This window comes from Rhinatrema bivittatum, chromosome 16 (assembly GCF_901001135.1).
Source record: "Rhinatrema bivittatum chromosome 16, aRhiBiv1.1, whole genome shotgun sequence".
Lineage (NCBI taxonomy): Eukaryota > Metazoa > Chordata > Amphibia > Gymnophiona > Rhinatrematidae > Rhinatrema > Rhinatrema bivittatum.
This window is the reverse complement of record NC_042630.1, coordinates 36155798-36179674: the sequence shown is the minus strand read 5'-3', so window position 1 is coordinate 36179674 and position 23877 is coordinate 36155798. Positions and strand designations below refer to the sequence as shown.

Below are 23877 nucleotides of genomic sequence, written 5' to 3'. Positions count from 1 at the left end.
TAATCTGCCTTGAACACCACATGCATGACTGCAAATAAGTTTTTAAAATAAAACACTGTGCTGTATTAATACCGCAGGTATTTCAGGGTACTGCCGTGTCCTCCCCCGAGATCTCAGATCAGTTTTGTGCTGCATTCATACTTTGGGTGTATGAGGGTGCTGGTAAGCCCAGTTAGCAAGGGAGGTCCAGCTAAAGGAAGGTTAAAAAATTAGGTCAAGTCAAAATCTTCCTTTGTCTTTAGCTTCCAGCCCAGGTTGAGCGTTCCAGAACATCATAAGGCGGGGGAGTTTCAGAGTTAACATAGCCCACGCTTGTTAGTCACTATCTGGTCTTCTGTTTTGCACAAACATTTTTATTTGTGAACAACAAGAAAATAAAAGGTACAATACAACTTCTAGTCTACGACGTTATTCCCCAAATTTTTTGATTACCCTCACCCCCCTCCCTCCTCCCCTTCTGCACACTTCATTTGATATGTCGTGCGGATGCGTTAGTCCGTAAGTTTTATGCAGCTTCATAGTGTTTTAGGGATGGCTCATCGTTTATTAGTCTGGCAAAGCCTTAGCTCACCAGCGGAGATAAGCGTCCCAGGTCATATGGAATCTGTTCATGGATTGGTGGTTTCCTGCAGTCAATTTATTCATTGTACATACACTGTCAAGTCTCCTCATGATGTGGTGAATGGATGGACATTTAGGTGATTTCCACATTTTTGCGATTTCCAACCTTGATGCTGTGCAGGCTTGAATGACAAAGGGGTGTGGCTGGGCCATTGTTGCTGGATCAATTACATTCAGTAATGCCAGTTCCATCGTTAATTGTATTTTGTCCATAAATATTTGTGAAATCTTGTCTTTAGTCTGTTTCCATAAAGCATTTATATAGTCTCCCGCCCATCACATGCACATATACGTGCCCATTGAATCACATCCCCTCCAGCATTTTCCATCAGATTTGGGTATTATTTTCTGCAAACGTTCTGGGGTTAAATACCACCTATACAGTTGTTTATAACAATTTTCGACCAATAGTGAGGATATTGATACCTTATTTACTTGTTCAAATATTTTAGACAAATCATTTTGGGAATATTCTCTAGTTACGTCTCCAACCCATACCCTCATATGTGCCGGGCTATTAGTAAGACTCATATTTAATTATAATTTATAAACCTTGGAAATCAGGCCCTTGAACTGACAGGGGGCCGAGCAGCAGCCTTCAAATAGGGACTTCCCCCTATATGGTTGCCCTTCCAGAAATGTCAGATTTGAGAGTATGCTAGATAGTCAGAGGGTGCTAGTTGGTAAGTTTGACTTAGAGCCTTAAAGGAAGTTATGTCCTGTCCCCTCCCCATAAATGTTCAAGTCGGAAAAGGCCCTTTGTTTTCCAGTTATAAAAGGACTACCGTGGTTGGCATGGTGGAAAAGTACTATTGTGGAACAGATGGGGCAGGAAGTGGAAGGGTTTATTTCCTACTAATTTTATTTTCCATTTTCCCCAAGTATTTAACGTATGTCTCGTAGTTGGTAGCATATGTGGACAAGGTCTCCATATTTTTCTGGCTTGCCAAGGGGTAGCATCCAGGGGCATCTCAGCCATCATGGATTGTTCTATTATCACCCAATGTTTGATGTCTGATTGGTGCCATATGACCAAAGGCTTCAGCTGCGCCGCCACATAGTACCATAAAAGATTGGGTACACCCAATCCCTCATCCACCTTACTTTGATAAAGAACATGTCTATTGACCCGGGGAGAAGCTGAACACCCTTTTTTGCAAGTGCTTAAGGATAGCATTGGGTATGGGTATAGGTAGAGATTGAAACAGGTAGAACAGTCTGGGGAGGAAGTTCATTTTAATAGTCGCTATTCGACGAAGCCATGAAATGTGGAGGTTACACCACTGATCCAAATCTGCGAGTGCTTTCTTTAGGAGCGGGGTATAGTTCAAGTTAAACAGGTCTGTAGGGAACTTGGATAGGTATATATCCAAATACTTGACCTTTTGAGGAGCCCATCTGAATGGGTGCTGTTCTTTGTGTGTGTACTGTCTTGGGGTTACAAGTAAGATTTAGGATCTCCGATTTCTCACAGTTCACCTTGAACCCCGACACTCCGCTAAACTCCCGTATATCCCGCTCTATGGCCAATAAAGATTGATGTGGATGTGTTATAGTAAACATAATGTCATCTGCAAAGAGGGAGATTTTGAATGTGAGATGGGGGAAGGCAAAACCAGATACCCCAATATCGTTCCTTATAATAGTAGCCAGGGGCTCCAGAAATATGGCAAATAAGAGTGGTGATAAAGGGCACCCCTGTCTGGTGCCTCTCCCTACCGTGAAATAATTCGAATAGCCACCATTGTTTTTCAGACATGCTTTGGTATACAGGGTGGTAACCCAAGTACAAAATCTCGGTCCGAATCCCATCTTCCTCAATACGCCGAAGAGAAAAGGCTAATGGACCATATCAAACGCCTTCTTGGCGTCAACTGAGAGAAAGATGGCATCTGTTTGCTTCCCCTTGGCCCACCACAACAAATCAATCAGTTTGCGGATGTTGTCACCTGCTAACCTTCCCGGCATAAAACCTGCTTGGTCTTGATGAACAAGGGTGGTAATACATCTGTTCATTCACCCTGCTAATATTTTTGCCAATAGTTTGAGAACTAAATTTAATAGTGATATTGGTCGATACGAGCTGCAGGTTGAGGGATCCCGACCTGGTTTTAGGAGCACAGTTATACCTGCTACATTGGAGTTATGCACTAGCCCTCCCCCATTCCTCAAATAGTTGAACACTTTCTGCAAATATGTAACTAAATATGGGGCAAAACATTTATAAAATTTTGCCGTGAGGCCATCTGGACCAGGAGATTTTCCTATTTTTAACGTTTTGATCACATTCAGTATTTCTACTGTGGTTATCTCTGTGTCTAGATCCTGTTACCCTCATTATCAGAGGAGGCGCAATTGTATGGATTCAAGATATTTGTTTATTGCTTCTGGCTGGATACTTGTCTCAGGGGTGTATAGTTTACTATAAAAGTCTAAAAATCTTTGCCGGATTTCTGTTTTTTTTTTGTTTTTTGCATAAATGTTCCCCTTCATCTTTAATTTTGGCAATAGAATTTTGATATGACAGTTTCTTTAATCTACGTGCCAAATTGTGACCTGCTTTGTTACCCCCCTCGAAGTAGTCTTGCTTTGTTAAGTTTAAGAAGTTTACCATGCTAGCTGATTCCAATCTCATTAAATCTTCCCTAGCTTTAGTCAATTTATTCAATATGGCTTGAGATCCCCATTTTTGGTGTTCTCTAGATAGTTTCATAATCTCCTGTCTCAATTCTTGTGCTGCCATGGAATCTTTTTTTTTGACATGGGAGGCTCTGGATATTAATAACCCCCGGTGGTACATCTTAAGGGATTCCCACACTAGTGTTGGTGAGACAGCTCCGGTGTCATTTAATGCAATATATTCCTTAATATGTGTAATGAGAGATTTATTAAATTGTTCATCCATTAACAAGGAATCGTTAAATCTCCAAAATCGGATCCCTTTATCATATTGAGCAAAGGTGATATTTAGCGTCACTGCCGCATGATCTGACCATGCTATGGGAGTTATATCAGGTCTAGAGACATAGTTGAACAATGCTTTATCAGAAAAAAATCTATTCTGGAATGGGTTTGGTGAGCCGCTGAGTAGAATGGATGATGGGTAGAGTGTCCTCCACCCATCCAATAAGTGCCAGTTTTCCATTAGGTCTTTTAGTTTATATCTATGGGTGGGTAAAGTGGCTACACAACCCAGTGATGCATCCATGTTAGGTATTCTAACCAGATTAAAATCCCCACCAATGATTAATTTGCCCTTGCAGTGGTTCAGGAGGACTTGCTGTATATCCATTATAAACCTTCCTTGTTCCTGATTTGGGGCATAAACATTTACAAGCGTATATTCCAATCCGTCTACCAGAATTTGCAATAAAATATACCTGCCAAAGTGGTCACTAACACATGTGCGGGTTTTGAAGACTAAATGTTGTGAGAATAATATACAGACCCCGGTATATTTAGCTGATTTAGAGCAGGTTGTGAAGAATTGGTGTGGGTAATGGCTATTCTTCAGAAGAAACTCTTATCTGCTTTTCAGATGAGAGTTTCCTGGAGAAAAATGATATCCGCTCGGAGATTGCTCATCTCTTTAAAGAGTAAATGTCTTTTGAATGGAGAATTAAGACCCTTAACATTAAGGGAAATCATACGAAATGTGGCCATAGCTGAATACATATCCCCCTTCCTTTCCAATGAACTAAAGTGCGTATAATCCTAAAGTTAAGGACCACCTGAGCATATGTTAATCAGAGTGTTGTCAACATCTTCCTTTTGTTTACCATCCCGTCTGCTGGCCTCATCCCCTGAATGTCTTGCGTGAGAGATCGTCTGATATTCTTATCTTGGTTCCCGCATCTCCTGATTACTATTAATATCCCAGACTCCCTCCCTCCTTGTCCCAGCCCTAGTCTGCCACAACCTCCAGGCAGCTCAACAGCTCCTCATCTTACGGAGGAAGCAAGTGCCATGAACTTATTGGTTCCAGCTAATTTTGAGCATTATTACTAAACAGGAATTTTGCTATCAGATCTAAATGCCAAACACTTTAACTCTTATGTATCATAATCTTCATATAGAATATTAACTTAACAACATAGGAACTATACCCAAAACGAGAAGTCTCACTAGTAAATAGCAAGATTCTCTCTGCAGGTGCGCTTTTCAGACTTCCTGGATGTATATCCAAACGAGAAACTTCTCAGGTCTTGTCCATATGATTCTTTTGGGGGTCGGAGCTTCTTTTAAGCAGACTGTTTCTAGTGGTTGCCCGCTACCAGCGGGGGTGTTGATCTTTAGGAAGAAATTTTTTGGTTCCCACGGCTTGCTCAGTTGTCGCTAAGAATCCTCGATCCTTCAAGGTTTTTGTAGCGGCTGCTATGTTTAGAATACGAGTGGACTCACCATCCCAGGTATACATTAGCCCAAAGGGGTGCATCCATCTATATTTTATGTTCCCCTTTCTTAAAAACGCGGTCACCTCTTTCAACTCCTGTCTATTCTGGAGTGTGGCTTGCGACAAAATCTGCATAAATCGATATCTCCTGGTTCTCCCATGGCCATCTCATTTGTTTCCTTGCTGCTCCTGCTATTCGTTCTTTTATGCTATAGTCATGGAAGCATACTATAATGTCTCTTGGCTGCCCATTGCTTGGCGCTCTCCAGGCTCTGTGGGCCCTGTCCAGTTTTATTGTTGTCTGCTGACCTCCTCCTTGTTCTGGGTCAGAATCCAGTAAGAACGCACAGATCCGGCGTATGGTATCATCACAGTTAGTGCTTTCTTTTGATTCGTGAAAACCTCTGAAACGCAGATTTCCTCTTCTTGTTCTGTTCTCCAAGTCAGCCAATTTGGCATGCATATTCATATCTTCCTGTAGTTCGGAGCAGATCTCGTGGAGATGTTTACTGGTTTCTGCTTGCGCATCCACCCAAGTTCTATTTCATCCACCCTGTGGCCCAGCACCTCTAGTTCTTCATGGAATTCCCCCATATTTTGTATTTCTGTTTTGTAATTTTTTAAATCTTGGCATAAATTGCAAAACCAGTCTCTAAATTCTGAGCGAGTGGGAGCCTCTTCCTAATTTACGTTAAAGGCGTCCGCCATTTCTGTGCAGTCCTCTGTGGAGTCTCCTCCCGCGGCCTGGTCGTCAGCCTCAGCCCCCCCCCCCCCCCGATCTCCCAGCTTTCGGTAAGAAAAGCAGTTGACGTCTATCGTTTTCCGTTTGGCAGCCATTACTCAATTGTTCCGGGTATATTCCTGCACTTTGCTGCACGTTTTGGCAAAGTTTACCTTCGTTTTCGCTCCCGTTATTGAAATCTGGAGAAAATTAACTGCGGAACTCGCAGCTCAGTCAGCCATCAAGCTCGATGACGTCACTTCCTCCTACCTGGTCTTCTTAGGACTTAAACCAACATGCTCTAGGAGCCAAAATATACAGCTACTGACAAGTTGCCAGCTTTGACCAGCCTAAGACAAAAGAAAAGAAGTCTCTTGGGTACAAACTAGCAGTTGGCCACTGGGTGAGCACCTGTGGCTTCCCCAGGAGTCACATTTGTGGCTCTTACCTGCTCCCGGGGCTGTGGAACTCAGAGAAGGGAAGCTGTGAGGGATGTCCAGAGAAAGGGGTCCCTGCCTTAGATTCTAAAAGAGCACCATTAGAATAAATGGCAGTGAAGGGAAAGAGCTGATAAACAGATTCACTCCCTGTGTTGTCGAGTCCATGTGCTCTCCCTCCTCTGCAGTCTAGTATGGCTACGGGAGGGGGGGGGGGGGGGGGGGGAGAGCTGGTGCGGTCAGCCACGCGGCAATTCCAATTTTCTCCTGTCTCCAGCCCCTCCTTCCCCAGCTGTCTGAAGTATGCAGTCTGTGCCAGATGAAGAGGTGTCGGCAGCAGGCGCAACTTAGGCACACCATACTGCCATAGAGGCTGGGGTGGTAAGAAATCTTTTGGGGCAGCCCACTAACATAAAAAAAAAAGGGCTCCGGGACTGAATCAAAAAGTTGGCCGGAAGTGACCCACAGGCTGTAGTTTGCCCACCCATGCCCGAAACGCTTCCCTACTAGGAAACATCATAATTGAAAAAGCAGAATTGCCTCTGGTGGGCTTGTTTTATGGGATTTGGATACTAGTGCTGGGCGGTGTGCTTACCTTGTGAGAGGCGCCCTTGTGCTGTGCCACACGCTTGGTGTTCTTGCAGCACTGGGTGGCGGAGAGCTCGGCCACCCGTACTTGTCCATCCCGGGCACACATGGCCAAAGTGGAGTCACCGCTGTTTGGAAGGAACTTTGCCTAGGGTTTCAGAGAATAAGAACCACCAAAAAAAAAAAAAAGAAAAAAAAGATTTGCTGAAATACAGAGTGCAATACAAAACCCAAATCCCTCCCTAAACAACGTATCAATTTCTTTGTTACAGCAAGGCTGTTCAGCACATGGATAGAGATGGAAGAGAAAGTTAAATAAGTCCTAACTTACTGCATGTAGTGATGTGGCTACTGAGTTTGGTGATAAAAATTTATCAGAGAAACTTCAAGGGGGTGATAAAGCACTGGAATCACCCAGGACATGGTAGAATCTCCATCACTGGAGGTTTCTCAGTGCAGGCTGGATATATGGGGGTTATAAAAAAAAATGTATAGAAGCCGAAGAAATGCATTTTTACCTTACCATTCCATTCCCTTTTTCTTCGCTGGTTAACCATTAACTTTCCTTTGTTCTCCCTTTCTCTCTCCTTCAGGTACTCTCTCCTTCTACAGACCTGTCTCCAGGAACCCTGTCTCCATCCCCCCCCTCCCTTGCTTCCAGGCACTCTCCCCCCCCCCCAATCCCCCACATGTTCCTTTTTCCACAGCCCTGAAATAGGGATCTGCCAGCTGCAACCCCCTCTGCAATCTCCTCTCTCTGGCCCCAGCAGCGGTAGCTGTCCCAATTCCTGCTCCATGGCCTGGGCCGCGCTGGCATTTCTTGTATCGGCCACCAAGCCCCATATAAATATGCCAGCGACCTGAGATTTTAAACACCCTGTAGATACCGGGGATGAATTAGGTATGGCAGATCTTGCCTGGAAAAAGTGGGAATCATCTACAGCAGAGATTCTCATTGCCAGTCCTTGAAGGCCTGAGTTTTTAGGATAACTCTACTATGCAATTAATCTGGTTCTTAGACCCGATACAAGCAAGCATATCCAACAAATATTCATTGGGGACATCCTGAAGAATCAGACCTGTTTGTGGGCCTCAAAGCCTCGTAGATGAGAACAGCCAGATTAGGTGATTATCGGACCTAAGATTCTAAAAGTTTCAAAAGTTAACACTTTTTTTTTTTAAACAACTTCCGCTACCTCTCAACCTCTACACTGAAGCCAAGAAAATGGTAGTCAACCTGGCAAGCTTTTTTAGCTCTACTGAAGGGTTGCCATGAAAAAAAACAAACAAACATTGCATTCCCCTGTGTACTAGAGAGATGACAAAAGAAAAGCACTTAGTAAGCAGTAATATTCACACTTCATCCACTGAAAACATTATAGCTAAGCTATAGCCACAGGCATGCAGTACCCCCTTCCATGACTCATCCATACTGACCAGGTGGTACCCAACATTGCTTTTACCATACAGACCCAATCATATCAGTGTTACTCTCCCAAAAAATGGATCTTCCCAAGGGAACTAGAGATCAGGTCACTGAATTTTACTAAAGAACCACCATGACATGCTTAATGGAAAAAGCTTGAGCAATGCCTCTTGCCGCCTGCATTTCTGAAGCATTTTCAGCTGCTATTTTAATAACCCTCTGCTTAGCTGAAAGTGTGATCAAGTGTGGAAGAAACACAGATGTATCTCAGCTGCCTACAAGGTCTACAATTTCTTCAAACTTTCTCCATAATCTTCCATTAGAAAAGTCTTCATGCCAAGCAGATAAGCACCGACACACAGTACTTAGGACAATACAGTAGAGTAGTCTATGAACCCCACATCACAACTAGCATATTGATAACACTATGTATGATAAATTTACCCGTAAAAGTACTTTCAGTACACTCGGTCATGACCCACTTCTCTAAAAATTATTTTGTCTAATGATATATTGTAACCGAACCTTTGACGGCACCTGTTAGAATGTACTATAGTACACTTTTACCTACATTAAATATGTGCCTACATGTAAACCGTTGCGATGGTATATAACTTAGCAACGGTATAGAAAAGATTTTAAATAAATAAATATTTTATAATCTTCCTGCACCTCATATGCTTTCTGGCACACTTCCCAAAGAGAGATGCTATTAGTTTTTCACTGCATACTGGCATTTACAAGATTTGCTCCTCACTAGTTTTCTACCATCTCCTCCTCTCCAGGATAGATTGTGGCAACGGTCTCCTTGCTGGACTTCCAGATGCCTTTCTACACCCTCTTTTCCTCCCCCAAATTGCTGCCATGCATTCTCCTCTTTTGCATCTCCTGTGCCACTACCACCTCACAGGCTAATCTTGAACCACTCTGGAACGTCTATAGACTTTGTTTTCTAACACGTCCATGGGCTAACTACTCTGAATCACATAAGAACATGCCATACTGGGTCAGACCAAGGGTCCTTCAAGCCCAGCATCCTATTTCCCCCAGGCTACAAATACCTGGCAAGTTCTCAAAAACTAAGTCTATCCCCTTGCTACTGATGCCAGTAATAGCAGTGGCTATTTTCTAAGTCAACTTAATTAATAGCAGGTAATGGACCTCTCCTCCAAGAACTTATCCAAACCTTTTTTAAACCCAGCTACACTAATTGTACTAACCACATCCTCTGGCAACAAATTCCAGAGTTTAATTGTGCGTTGAGTGAAAAAGAACTTTCTCCGATTAGTTTTAAATGTGCCCCATGCTAACTTCATGGAGTGCCCCCTAGTCCTTCTATTATTCTAAAGAGTAAATAACCGATTCACATCATTCAAGACCTCTCATTATTTTAAAGACCTCTATCATATCCCCCCTCAGCCGTCTCTTCTCCAAGCTGAACAGGTCCTAGCCTCTTTAGCCTTTCCATCCCCTTTATCATTTTGGTTGCCCTTCTCTGTACCTTCTCCATCGCAATTATATCTTTTTTGAGATGCAGCGACCAGAATTGTACACAGCATTCAAGGTGCGGTCTCACCATGGAGCGATACAGAGGCATTATGACATTTTACGTTTTATTCACCATTCCCTTTCTAATAATTCCTAACATTGTTTGCTTTTTTGACTGCTGCAGCACACTGAGCCGATGATTTCAATGTATTATCCACTATGACACCTAGATCTCTTTCTTGGGTGGTAGCTCCTACTATGGAACCTAACATTGTGTAACTATAGCATGGGCTATTTTTCCCTATATGCATCACCTTGCACTTATCCACATTAAATTTCATCTGCCATTTTGATGCCCAATTTTCCAGTCTCACAAGGTCCTCCTGCAATTTATCACAATCCGCTTGTGATTTAACTACTCTGAACGATTTTGTATCATCCGCAAATTTGATAATCTCACTCGTATTCTTTATAAATATATTGAAAAGTAAGGGTCCCAATACAGATCCCTGAGGCACTCCACTGTCCACTCCCTTCCACTGAGAAAATTGACCATTTAATCTTACTCTGTTTCCTGTCTTTTAGCCAGTTTGTAATCCACGAAAGGACATCGCCTCCTATCCCATGACTTTTTACTTTTCCTAGAAGCCTCTCATGAGGAACTTTGTCAAATGCCTTCTGAAAATCCAAATACACTACATCTACCGGTTCACCTTTATCCACATGTTTATTAACTCCTTCAAAAAAGTGAAGCAGATTTGTGAGGCAAGACTTGCCTTGGGTAAATCCATGCTGACTGTGTTCCATTAAACCATGTCTTTCTATATGCTCTACGGTTTTGATATTTAGAACACTTTCTACATATGCTTAGTTATTTAACACGTTAACCTGACTACCTTTTGCTTTCTGTCGTCCACTTTTTTTCCTCCCTCCCTAGGGAGAAGTCTTCCACCAAGAATCTAAGAGGTCATTGCCATGATCTTTCAAAAAAAAAAAAAAACCCAAACACAAAACTGTTCACATCTCTTCCAACCAGCTTTCCTGGATCATCTAAAACTTAACTCTCATTGCTTTCAAAAGAAAGCATTTTTGATTCAACTCTAAGTTTTGCGAGGAAATAGATTTATTGGTTAATTCTCAGGCAGGTTTTAGACTTCGGCGCAGCAGAATCTGTGCTGACCTCTAATGAGAACGATTTACGGTTGATGTTTGCTGGGGGATGGTTGGATGCAGAACCAATAATTCTTCCAACACCAGTGCTGCATTCAACACCAATCATACACTTTTAATTGGCTGCCTAAATGAGGCTGGAATGAAAGGGAAGAAGGGAGGCTCTGGAATGGTTGAAGGATCTTTTATTTTAAAACTTGATCAATTTTAAAATATGCCAAGCAACATGGTAAATTATGCCAAAAAAATGAAATCAAACAACACCAATATGCCAGTCCTATGCTGAATTCCACCATCATCTGCAATTTCCTGGTATAGCCTTAACAGAAAACTTCAAAATTTGAGATTTTTTTTTTTAAACATATCTAAAGGGGACATTCTTGGAGAATTAGGTAATTTGAGATAGAAGGAAGAACTTTCACTAATAATATTCTCTAATTTCCCATACAGCATAAGGAGAAATTAATTCTTCCCTGATAATTTCCTTTCCTTGAATCCAGCCAAACCAGTCCAGATGCACATTATGCTCTCGGAGAGAGAACAGTTTTGTTGACATGACCCCTTCTGTGCTGCACTCAGCCTGTCAGTATTCTATGTAAGAAGCTAGAACATACAGCAACCTCTCCGCCATAGAATCAGAGAGCTTCCAGAGAACAAATGTGATAAAAAAAAAAAAAAAAAGATTAGAACCTTCAGAACATTCAAAAGAAAAATTAAATTTCTTACCTTACAGGAGCCAACTGTGGCTCAATTAATTCTGCTAAGAATGCCCTGGTAAGTGCCCAAACAGCAAAAGAGCAGAAAAAATCCTCAGCAGATAGGGAGGGTTCTAAACTGGTCTGGCTGGACTCAAGGAAAGAAAATCATCATCAGGTAAGAATTAATTTCTCCTTTTTCATCCAGCCAGACCAGTCCAGATGCATGGAATGTACCCAAGCTATGCCTCAACTGGCAGGACACTGCCAACCCAGCTTTCAAGACCACTGAACCAAAAAAATTGTCTTTTCCCTGGCTTGGACATCAAGGCGATAATGCTTTGAAAAGGAATGCAACAAAGACCAAGTCGCAAATTTCCAGTGGCAATACCAAACATAGCTCAGCTCAAGACAATAGCTGTAGTCTGGGCCCTCAACTTCTTTGGAAGAGGCAGTCCTCTGTCCACACATGCCACACCTATGACTTCTTTAATTCTCTGAGCTATCAATGCCTTTGATGCTTCCTCACCCTTCCTGGGATCACTGAATAGGACAAAGATTTATTTATTTACACAATTTCTATTCCGCTGATCCACCAATCTCAGCGGATTACAGTCAACATAGAGAGCAAAGCATAGAACCTCACACAACACAAAACGAACAGATTTACTGAAGCCATTAATCACCTTCAACGCATACAATATAATCCTTCTCACACCCAGACAATGCAGATGCACATACTCCTCCCCACGAGGCCCTCCTGAAGAAGGGCAGTCACACCACCTGATTAAGTTGAAAGGATGACACTACTTTGGGAAGGAAAAAAGGAACCGTGTGTACATATACCACCTCCTCCAAAAAAAAAAAAAAACCAACACTCAGAAAAGGCCCTCTATTCCAAACGGAAAGGCCCTCTATTCCAAACGGAATCAATCACTACAAACCAATCACTACAATGTTTTAATTCTTATTAAACTTGTTTATCTTTCCTTTAACTCTAATCCCAGTTAGAATAACCCCTGTTTATTGTAACTTTCTCTTCCGTGCACTTGTTTTATACTACTGTAATGTATACTCTTATGTTTTAGTTATGTATGTTATAATGTATTGATCACCCCTTGTTTTATGTAAACCGACATGATACGTACTCCCGTGAATGCCGGTATAGAAAAACACAAATAAATAAATAAATAAATAAATAAATAAATAATAGAGAGCTTGAAGCTCCAAAACATGCCTGACTGAAAAGTTTGCCACCAAATACAAAACATTTGCCTGGGAATTTCAATGTTTGAACAAAAACATTTTCCACCAACCTTTTTTGCTATAATGCTGAAATTCTCAGGAAAAATAAAATAAAAACTGAAAATGAAGGTTCCTATCTATGAGGCGTTGAGATCCACGCCCTCCTCCAGATTTCTGACAACTAGCCACCAATACAAATTCCTTCTTTCTTGGTCAGACAACACCAACGTATGGGCATAAAACGGAGTCTGAGGTGACCATCTCAACAGCAAGGCCTTTTGTAGGGAACTCATATGAGCTCCTGCCCAAGGGACCAAGATCCAATGTTGCTGCCATGGAGCCCAATAACTGAAGTTAGTTCTAAGCCATGGGACTCCGGAATCCTGACAAGGTGCTCATTTGGCTTTGCAGCTTCTAGATCCTCTCTTTGGTCAGATAAGCATGACCTAACCTTGTGTCAAAACATGCCCCCAGACATTCCAAGGCCTGGGATGGTCTCAGCTTGCTCTTGATGACATTGACCTCCAAGCCATATTTTCTAATAACTGCACCACTCTGGTAACAGCAGCCTTGCCCCCCTGAGTTGACTTTACCTGACTCAACCAGTCATCCAGATACAGGTGGCACTAAAACACTTTCCTGATGAAGAGCTACTGTTGCCGCACCACCACTATCATTACCTTGGAAAAGGTCCTTGGAACAGTGGCTAAGACGAAGGGCAGCGCTCAAAACTGGACGTGGTCCCCCAGAATTGCAAAACAAAGATATGTAGGATGATCCTCTCTTATCGGTATATGCATATACACCTCCATCAGATCTAAGGATGTTAGGAATTCCCCTTGCCTCACCATCAGAACTGACCTTAAGATTAAAAATGAGACACCTTGAGAACTTTGTTGAACTTCTTCAGATCCAATATAGGATGAAAGGATATACTCACTCTATTTTGTAGTTCAAAAGGAGTGAATCTCCTGGCCCCACTGAGATGGCAGACCCAGGACCACCACCCTTAAGAGCAGGCGATGATCGAGAGTTACCTGCACCACCTCCACTTTTTAAGCAGAGTGATAAGGGGACACCATAAAAGCATCTGAAATAGGACAGGAACATTCAAGGGTGTAGCCATCTTTGATCACCCCTAGAACCCAGTGATTTGATGTAGTCAAGACCCATCACCAGTAAAAGGCTGACAAATGTAGGCCTATCTTGTGAACCAAAGGCTGAGTCCCCACACTTTCACTGTGCCCATAGCACTGCCCAAACCATTATCTTTGCCTCTGCTTTTATTGCTCCGAACGGGCTGAAAACTACTGAAAGGTCTAGAACACTGGCCACCCAACAATCTCCCTGACCTGATAATTCCTGGAGGTAGTGGACCTTGAAGCCCCTTTGAGCTTATTTTCCTACAATCTGGGCACCTTAGACTCTTTAAGGCCATCACAAATGTTTGTAAATAGTCACCAAACAGTAGATTTCTCTTAAAAGGAAACTGACCGGCTGAGTCTTGGATATAAAATCCACTGACCAGTTACATAGCTATAGTCAATGTCATAGTTCTAGCTGTGGCTCGAACCAAAATCATACAAGGCATCTTCCAAAAAGCCAGACGCTGGTTCCATTTGAGCCGTCTCAACCAAGACAGAATGTTCAAAGGATGACTTCTGTAAATGCTGAGATGTAATCCAGCCCTAGTCACAATGTTGCTAACATAGCTGCTCGTAGAGCCAGACCGGAAGCTTCAAATGCGTGCTTAACGGCAGATTCAATCCTTCTATCTTGCATATCCTTGAGAGATGCACTACCTTCTACAGGAATTGTAGTCCTACTAGTAACCGACAAATGAGTGTATTCACCTTTCAGCTTCTCCCTCTCCTGTACATTCAGAGGATGAAGCTTAGACATAGCCTTTCCCCCTTTGAAATTGGCTTCTAGAGAAGCCCATTCCTCAGAGATCAACTCTTCTATGAATCTGTGCAGAGGAAAGACTTTGGTAAACCTTTCATTATAGATCCTCCACAGAATTGCAGTCTTCTTCCCCCTTCACCTCTGCTATGTTCAAAATCTTTAAGGATTGAGAGACTAAGGAAAACAGTTCCTCTTTATGGAACAAGCGAATCATCAGAGCGTCTTCATCCTCCCTAAGGGAATACTCCCCCTCCTCCAGATCCTCATCTCTACAAGTTTGGGCTCCTTTTAGACCCAAAAAGGGATTATCTGATCCAAAGGATCTCTCCTCCAACAGATCCTCCTGCACCTGCTTATGACCAGAAGCGGCTGTTGGGCACTATCTCCTGTTACCAATAATGCACCAGTTATGAATTATAATAGCCATGCACAAGATAAATTCTGACAGGTCCAGAATCTGCTACAGCAAGAGAAGGACTTTTACCCAGGTGAACTTTAAACTACCTTGCATCAGTGGAAACTAAAGGCCTTGTTCCAAGAGGTATTAGAGGCCTTGTTTCAAGAGGTATTGGAGCCATTATCAGATGTGTCTGTTTGTAGATCCTGTGCAAATAAAGAAACCATACAGAAGAGACAATACAACTTAAGATCCTAAACAGATGTCAGGGACATTCAAAAAAAGAGCAGCCAGAGACAAGGCTGACAATCTCACACAGCTTGGTATGACTACGTGACTGTTTCTTCCCCAAAGAAACGGGGGGGGGGGGGGGGGGGGGGAGAAAAAGATCTGCAATACGGCAAGAGACCCATGGAACTTACTCTGAAGAGAGAGCGGTGTTAAGTGGAGTGCCGCAAGGATTGGTGTTGGGACCCAGTCCTGTTCAATACCTTTGTGAGCAACATTGCGGACGGGATAGAAGGTAAGGTTTGTCCTTTTGCGGATGACACTAAGATCTGCAACAGAGTGGACACACCGGAAAGAGTGGAGAGAATGAGACTGGATTTAAGGAAGCTGGAAGAGTGGTTGAAGATATGGCAGCTGAGATTCAATGCCAGAAAGTGCAGAGTCATGCATATGGGGTGTGGAAATCTGAAAGAACTGTATTTGATGGGGGGTGAAGGGCTGATCTGCACGGAGCAGGAGACACACCTTGGGGCAATAGTGTAACAATCTGAAGTCGGAGAAACAATGTGACAAGGCGAAAGCTAAAGCTAGAAGAATGCTGGGCTGCATAGAGAGAGGAATATCTAGTAAGAGAAAGGAAGTGATGATCCCCTTTGTACAGGGCCTTGGTGAGGCCTCACCTGGAGTACTGTGCTCAGTTCTGGAGACCCTATCTCCAAAGGGACAGAGACAGGATGGAGGTGGTGGTGGATGGTCTTCATAAAATGACTTATGAGGAGAGATTGAAGAACCTAAATATGATTACCCTGGAGGAGAGGAGGAGCAGGGGTGATATGATACAGACTTTCAGATACTTGAAAGGTTTTAATGATCCATGGTCAACAATAAACCTTTTCCGTTAGAAAAAAAAAAATCAGTAGAACTAGGGGTCACGATTTGAAACTACAGGGAGGAAGACTCAGAACCAATGTCAGGAAGTATTTCTTAACAGAGAGGGTAGTGGATGCCTAGAATGCCCTTCCGGAGGAAGTGGTGAAGACTAAAACTGTGAAGGATTTCAAAGGGGCATAGGATAAACATTGTGGAACCATAAAGGCTAGAGGATGGGAATGAAGAGAAGAGCAATGGGGGTGGCTTGCTGGAATGGAGGCTACTACCTGGTGATTAACACTCTTACTCAATAAGCCTTCACACGGTTAATGCAACTCCAACGGCAAGGGGAAATGTGGAAAAGAGGATTTGCATTCAGACAACAACCAACAAGGACTGAACTACATAGTCTGGGTAAACAAATAAGCATGGGGGTAGCTTGCTTATTGCAGCGGTTACTACCCTAAACCAATTAAGCCTGATACTTCACTTTGAATACATATACAGCGTTGCTCTCTGCTTCAACTAAGGAAAAGTATGGAAGAGAGAATTTACATTCAGACAACATCAACAAGGCATTGATCTGTGCAGTCTGGGTAAACAAGCATTGGGGTAACTTGCTTGATGCGTGGTTACTACCCTTAACCATTAAGCCTTATGTTCACCTTTGAAGCAACTCCAACATTACTCTCTGCATCAATGGCAGGGGGTGGCAGGAAATTTGAATCAAACAGTTACCAACAAGGGCCCTGAACTTGGTGGTCGGAGAAACAGCTAAGTATGGGAAAATAAGTGTGGGAGCTTGCTGGGCAGACTGGATGGGCAGATTGGTCTTTTTCTGCCGTCATTTCTATGAGGGTATGCATGAGCTTTTCATATTTATCAGTGGAGAAGTATAAGACAGGGGGGCCCACCGAGGCTGAAGGGAGTCCAGTGTTCCGGAAAGAGGTTCAGTTCCGGAGAGAAGAAGGCTCAGTTTCAGCAAAAAGAAAGGAAGCTGGAAAAGAGGCCTGAAAGAAGAACTTCTTCCTGGCAGAGCGACCCAGAAGCCTAAAAGGGAGCAGGCATGGATCACTGGAGGAGCCCAAATCCTGAACGCAAACCCTGAGAGCGAGAACCTGTGCCGAGATGTCCCTGGAAGTGAAAGGAGGGTCAGAAGATGGCCAGATCTCCCTGCTATCCCAAAAGGGTGAGAACCAGCCCTGCCACTCTGCCAGAAAGCAAGCCTCTCCCCTGCCCCCGATCTCCAGCCGGAACTTGCGTCAGAGGTGAACAGAGGAATCGCCTGAACGTTGGAATCAGGGGTAAGTTAGCCACAAGTATTCATATCAAAGCAGGCAAGGTTTATGGCATGTTTGTTTACCACCCATGATACAGAACTTCCTTTAAAGAAAACTGGTGACTCCAGGGGGCTGAACTCTGCCCCATACAAGAAGTGTGGAGGTATTTTAAGAACTATACTGAAAAAAAAAAAAAAAAAAAAGAGGGGGGCGGTGGGAGGACACGACCATTAGGGAAGAGGAACAGGCTCTGGTATTGCAGTGAAAGCTCCTACTGCCTTAAATGCTACAGCACTTGAAGTACCAGAGGGACTCGCACCTGCATCCAGCACCGTGAGAAAGAAAGAGAGGATGAGACCTAAGGTCTGAGCCTCGTCTCTCCCACGGATTCAAAAGGGTTGCTGTTCCTGCCAGTGGGAATGGCCTGGCCGGTCAATCCCACCAATGCAGGCCCCCGCTTCCACACCCCACCCTCTGAAACTGGTTTGGTGCCAGAGATCACCTCTCAAATCCTACATGAACTTCCTCCCCTCTGCTCCAGCTTTCCATGTCCCACCTGCTGCACTCCCCGCAGCAGCCAATCTCAAAATTTTTTATTTTTTTTATTTTATTTTTTTTTTTAAAGCTTTTAAACTGCCCTGCTGAAAAAAATAAGGAAATACCTGGTCACCTCACTCAGAAACTCTGCTTGATCCTGCAAAGAAACTTTTTTTAATTGTAAGAATCCAGCCAGAATTGAGAAGGAGGGGACGATTGCTAAAAGGAGAGCATCTAATGGAAAGGAATTTTTAGAAACCCTGGAAAGAGCCTTATTCCCCCCCCACAAGGAAACCCCATGGCTGAAAGGCTACGCTCAAACTGGGGGAGGAAGTTCAAAAACTATCAACCCAAGAGCAGCTCAACCTGAGGCACAGTCCTAGGACTGACCCCAGGAGTAGGCAAATTCTCCAGCTTTATCTTCACCTTGCCTAAAAACCAGGACCAGGACGCTTGCCTGCCATCGGCTGGAAACAGAATACTAAAGAAATACATATCCCAAAAATAGCAGGAAACACTTCAACAACAAATATATTCCGCTACATAGATAGGCTCTTATTATATATAAAGAGTGACCATCATACAGCGCCCTTGCAACATATGGCTTATATATGTAAGCCTTTATAAGCGCTGGGGCTTTATAATCAGGGGTCACTTCTTTTATTGATTTATTCCCCGAAGGACTATAACATTGCACTTATCTTAACATGGAATTTCCTCGGTGCAGCTGTATGTAGGTCTTCCTCATTTATCTTGAAAACAGAATACTGGCAGGCTGAGTGCAGCATGGGACCTGTTGTTCTGTTTCCATCTGCTGGTTGGGAAGCTTAACTCATGTGACTGGACTGGTCTGGGAGGATGCCTAGAGGGTAGAAGGAAATTCCCACAGCCTTGCAACCAAATTATAGCCTTCAAAAACGATCACAGCTGCTCAATTTTGCTGCTGCTTCTTCTGTAAAAAGTGTCCAGACGGTTCATACGGCCAGTCTAGGAAACTTCCATCCATGCTACGACTGCCCAAATCTCCAAGAAGAGTGTTTCAGGAACAACTGATGGAAAAACAGGAGCAAACCTCAACGTCGCTGGGACCAGAACAGCAACAGACATCATTCGCCCGAGTTAGCTGAAGAGAAATCCGGCCTCTAGCCCAACATAGCTAGATCTTCTCCTGGCTCCCAACTTGCCCCTGCCCTGGTTCCAATGAGTGTTCCACCTTGAGGGCTTCCACGACAGACGCAGAGACCAGATCGCACAACTCTCTGGCACTTCCCTGAGCAGGAACTGAGACATCATGGTACTCCTGGCTTCTCACATACTGCCCAGCTGGAACAGCAGGGGAGACCTCAAAGAGGACTCCAGGAGGGGTGGGGAGAAGACGCTCTCAATCTCCTCCAGCACCTCTGGTAGCAACAATCCCCATCGCGCACTAAACAAAAGACCAATAACCACAACGCTGGGCTCAGAGGGGTATGTTTTCGTTTTCTTTCGCCTCTTTCCTATACAGATACATTTTGAAAGAGAGACTTCAACAGCTAAAGTTGGCCAACTCAATGGAGCTTGCAATGGGGAAAACTGCTTCCCCAGCTCTCCTAAGAATCTGTTCCATGCACCCAGGGCCAATGCAAGGGTTTTAGGAACTCTAGGCCAACCTTCTGCCTTGCACCCCCAGCCACAGCCCCAGCTCTGACCTCCCCCCTCCGGCCCACCCACAATTTGCATTTACAACTGAATGTCCTTTTTCATGTAAAATCTAATAAAAAATTCACTTACAGCAGGGTATATAAATATAATATACATGTTGTATGTCAACCAAAAAACCGACAGTTGGAACCCATATGGTATTTGGCCTATTGTAACGTGTGTTGGTGTAGGCTTGGCCCTCAAAGCTATGATTAAAGTGAATTACAATATAGTAAGCCTCCCCATACCAAAACAACACTAACTGCTAGCACTAATAGCATTTAATTTATTTATTTAAATGTTTTTATATACCACTTATACATGGTTGTGGTAACAACCCTACTTATGAAAGGCAACGCTATAGACATTACACCAGGCTCTAAAACACCAATACACCTCCTATTAGGAAACTGGATGCGTCCAGATGCTAAAGAACCCTACAAAGAAACTACGCGCTAGCAGAATACCTCAAGTTCAATCACGCATGCATGACACAAATAAACCCTCACCAAATACAGAATAGAGAGACCATAAAGTAAACCTTTAAAAATGTGCAGACATGAACTGAACTGGAAACCACAACACTAGACTCTGTATGTAGCACAATAATGGGAAAACAGACGCACCACCATTCTTCATAAAATAACAAAATCAAGAAATATAAAATCAATAGTGGTAAAAACCATACTATTAAAAAGAATATTTCAAAATAGCTGACAAATAGAATGACATCCAATAATTAAAAACTCATAAAATAAAAAAAAGTTCCAACTCCAAATTAAATATTGAAAAACAGCAGAAATTAAACATGCAACGATTAAAACTAACCGCTCTCCATAGCTGGGAGCTTTTGATTTTCAGATACCCTGAGACTGGCATGGATGAGCTAGCTGATGAGCTGGGGAGTGAGGCTTGCTGCTCACAAACTCTCTCCTCTCTCTCATATAGACACACACGTCCGTTCGTTCTCTCTCCCGCACACACAGTCAGCTTTTTTAAATTTTGGAGTTGCGCATGAAAGTCTTAGCCCCGCCCCTTTTCCAACCCCTTAGTCTTGACGTGCGCGTGGGTGGGTACGTATGCACGTATTTCACGGATCCTTAAAATTCACATGCATCCTGCACACGCGCGGCCATTTTTTGCGCGAGCAACGCTTAAAATCTACCTTTTTTTTTTTAAATAACGATTAGGAGCAGGGGTGGAAAAATGTTTTTGAAAATCTACGCACCAGTCAAAATTTTTTTTTTGCTTCTCCTCCAGTTCCCCCTTCCACCTTGGTCCCTCCCTTCACGTGGCCCCTGTGACGATGGAACAACCAGCATGCGTACAAACTCTGTGGACGATACCCACATGAGTCTTCAGAAGAAGTTTCTCACCTGAAAGACATTGCTTTTGTGACCGCTCTCGAACTCCAAGACAATCTGCTTCCTGACCCAGTCCCAGACTACCACCTTGAGGTCATCGCTGCCGCTGGCCAGCCACGTGCCACGCTGATTAAAGTGCAAGGTGTTAACACAGCCATTGTGTCCCTGCAGGCCGTGCTGAAGGCGGAACCGCTGCACAAAGCCCCTGGCGCCACAGGCCTCATACACAAAGCGTGAGCGGGTTCCCATCTCCCTCTCCCGCAGGGCATGCACCGCCCGCCAACGAGGAGGGGGCAGTGCTGAAGTCTCTGAGGATACCCAGTCCTCCAGGGCTCGTTCATCACCTGAGGAATCTTGATCACGGTTGGCACGCTTGCGCAGGGCACGCCTCCGGGAACGCACCTCCTCTAATTCCTCTTCCTCCTCATCCTCTTCCGAATGCGATGGGTCATTGCCCCGGTTCTCGTCATTGATAGAGTAATGGCCAGTATCGTCCATGCTATCCGAGTCCTTGTCTTCCCCTGAGCTCTCTGTGTCTGTGTCCTGGCTCTCTGTGCTTGTGCGGTTGGGCCCAAGATCATCCCCAGTGAAACTCAGGCTAAGGTCCGAGGCTTCCACTTCAATGCCTGACGAGGTCTCTTTCCCTTCCTCTGCCCCAGACATGTCTTCTGGACTACTGGACAAACTCCCTGCTCACAAGAGAGAGAAAATTAGTAAGAATCAATTAGTTTATCTGTATTTAGTTATTTTTTATTATATTTTGTTTTATTTTTAAGATTTGATTTGTAGGTTTTATTACTAATTTTATTTTATCTGTATATTGCTTAGTTAGCTTTGCCTATTTTATTTGCACATCACTTTGTTTTACATTTGTAATGAATTGCATTTAATCAAGTATTAATAAAAAAAACAAAACATAGAATGCATAAATGGGCAAACCGGGTAAACCAAGTAGTCCTTATCTGCCGACATCTTCTACAGTTCCATTGTTCCCAGACCTTCTAGTTTTCCTTCCAATTTGCCCCACTCCAAATCCAAAATCATGGACCTAACCAGAGTCTATCACAATCTTGATAGCTGGTTACATAGTAAATGACAACAGATAAACACCAGTTGGTCTCTCCCGTCTGCCTGGTCTAGACTCTTCTTGTCTGGTTCTCTACATGAAAAGCTCCCCCTGTTTAAACCAATACCAGCATATCTTGTGCTGGTTTTCTACCACTGCCTTCCAATATCTGAACCACACATTCCAAGCTCTGGAACACTGCTGACTTCCACCAGCTCTCATCCCTTCTTTCCTCCAATAAGTACATTGTTTCTAGCCTCTCTTCCTTTACATCCAGACCAGTCCAGCCTGGATGGGTTTTACTTCCCCCTACCAGCAGATGGAGACAGAGAACCTCATTTTGCTGACTTCAGCCTATATAAAGGTACTGTGACGCCTGCGGCAGCTCAGCACTCTCTCCCTCCAGCAAGTTGTAAAGCCCGCAGCTGGCTTTTATTGGAGATTTGTGCTGCGGGGGGATAGTCCTCTTGGTGGCTCCTTGATCTGAGTGGCATAAGCAGAAGGTTGGTGGTTATACTTCACCTGGTCCTGCTCTGTAGGAAGGATTGACAGTTAGAGAAGTCTGCTTCCTCTCTCCCCATCCAACGTCTTTCCACCCCTCTCCCTCCTGGCAGGAAGAAACCTGTGGGAATGAAATGCCTGCATTGCCTAAGGAAAGTATTTGGGCTACTGGGGAGCTTTTGATTTTTTTGAGCCTTTGCACTTAGGATTAAAGGGAAAAAAAAGATTTTTTGTTTTCTGTGCTTGCTAGAGCCGTTCAGGGCAACGATTTTGCCATCGACAGGCAAACAGCCTGGGCCGCCTTCTCCAGTAGTAAAATGCCTTGTGGCGAATCCTCATGGCAGGGGCTTTGGAAAGCATGAAACACCACGTTCCGTGTGGGCACAAGTACGGGCCTTCCTACAGTGCAGGAGTTTGCCGCTTGTGTTGGGGCTCTGAAGGCTGTTTATCTGTGGCTGCAGGCGAGTCTTTCCCTGGTGGGGTGGCCCTGCAGTCATTGGGGGCTTCTTCTCCTAGTTCCCCAGGGCCCAGAAGGGGCCATTGGAGAAATTACTTACCTGATAATTTCATTTTCCTTAGTGTAGACAGATGGACTCAGGACCAGTAAGTTTATACTCCCCTGCCAGCAGATGGAGACGGAGCAAGCTGACGTCACAGTATATATAACCCTGCAATGATCCCAGCCGCTGCCTGCGGTCCAGTCAACACCACACGTGCAAAGGCTGCATCCTCCCGGGCCTGCACATCCAGACGGCAAAACCTGGAAGAAGTGTGTAAGGAGGACCATGTTGCAGCTCAGCAGAAACTGACAGGCGACAACAGGTTACTATCTGCCCATGACACTGCCCGAGCCCTAGTGGAATGAGCCCTAACCTGAATAGGTAACGGCTTTCCAACATCCGCGGCCATGACCACCTCCTTAACCCAACAAGTTATGGTAGCCCACGAAGCCAGAGTGCCCTGCTTACTACCGCCCTGAAGAACAAACAGGTGATCCATCTTTCGAAAAGACTCAGAGACCTCCAGACACCGCACAAGACCCCTAACATCCAAGGAGTGCAAAAGGCAAAACTCCACCACATCCCTGACCTCATCCAGGGACGGCAAGGAGATGGCCTGATTCAAATGAAAGTCGGAGACTATCTTGGGCAAGAAGGATGGAACAGTATGCAGCCGTAAGCCTCTAGAGTCACCCGAAGGAACGGTTCCCGGCAAGACAAGGCCTGCAGCTCAGAAATCCGATGCGCAGAACATATAGCCACCAG

At 44.0% G+C, this 23877-nt stretch overlaps 1 protein-coding gene across 1 annotated transcript in view; it reads right to left on the bottom strand.

Moving 5' to 3' along the window:
- The window catches only part of DCAF8 (DDB1 and CUL4 associated factor 8), a 101212-nt gene that overhangs the window by 59741 nt on the left and 17594 nt on the right, over window positions 1–23877 (bottom strand). Inside the window, exons 4-5 of the mRNA XM_029580107.1 lie at window positions 21058–21734; window positions 6768–6908 (exon numbers count right to left, since the gene is read on the bottom strand). Coding sequence (XP_029435967.1) covers window positions 6768–6908; window positions 21058–21734 — 818 coding nt within the window. The remainder of the gene's footprint in view (window positions 1–6767; window positions 6909–21057; window positions 21735–23877) is intronic.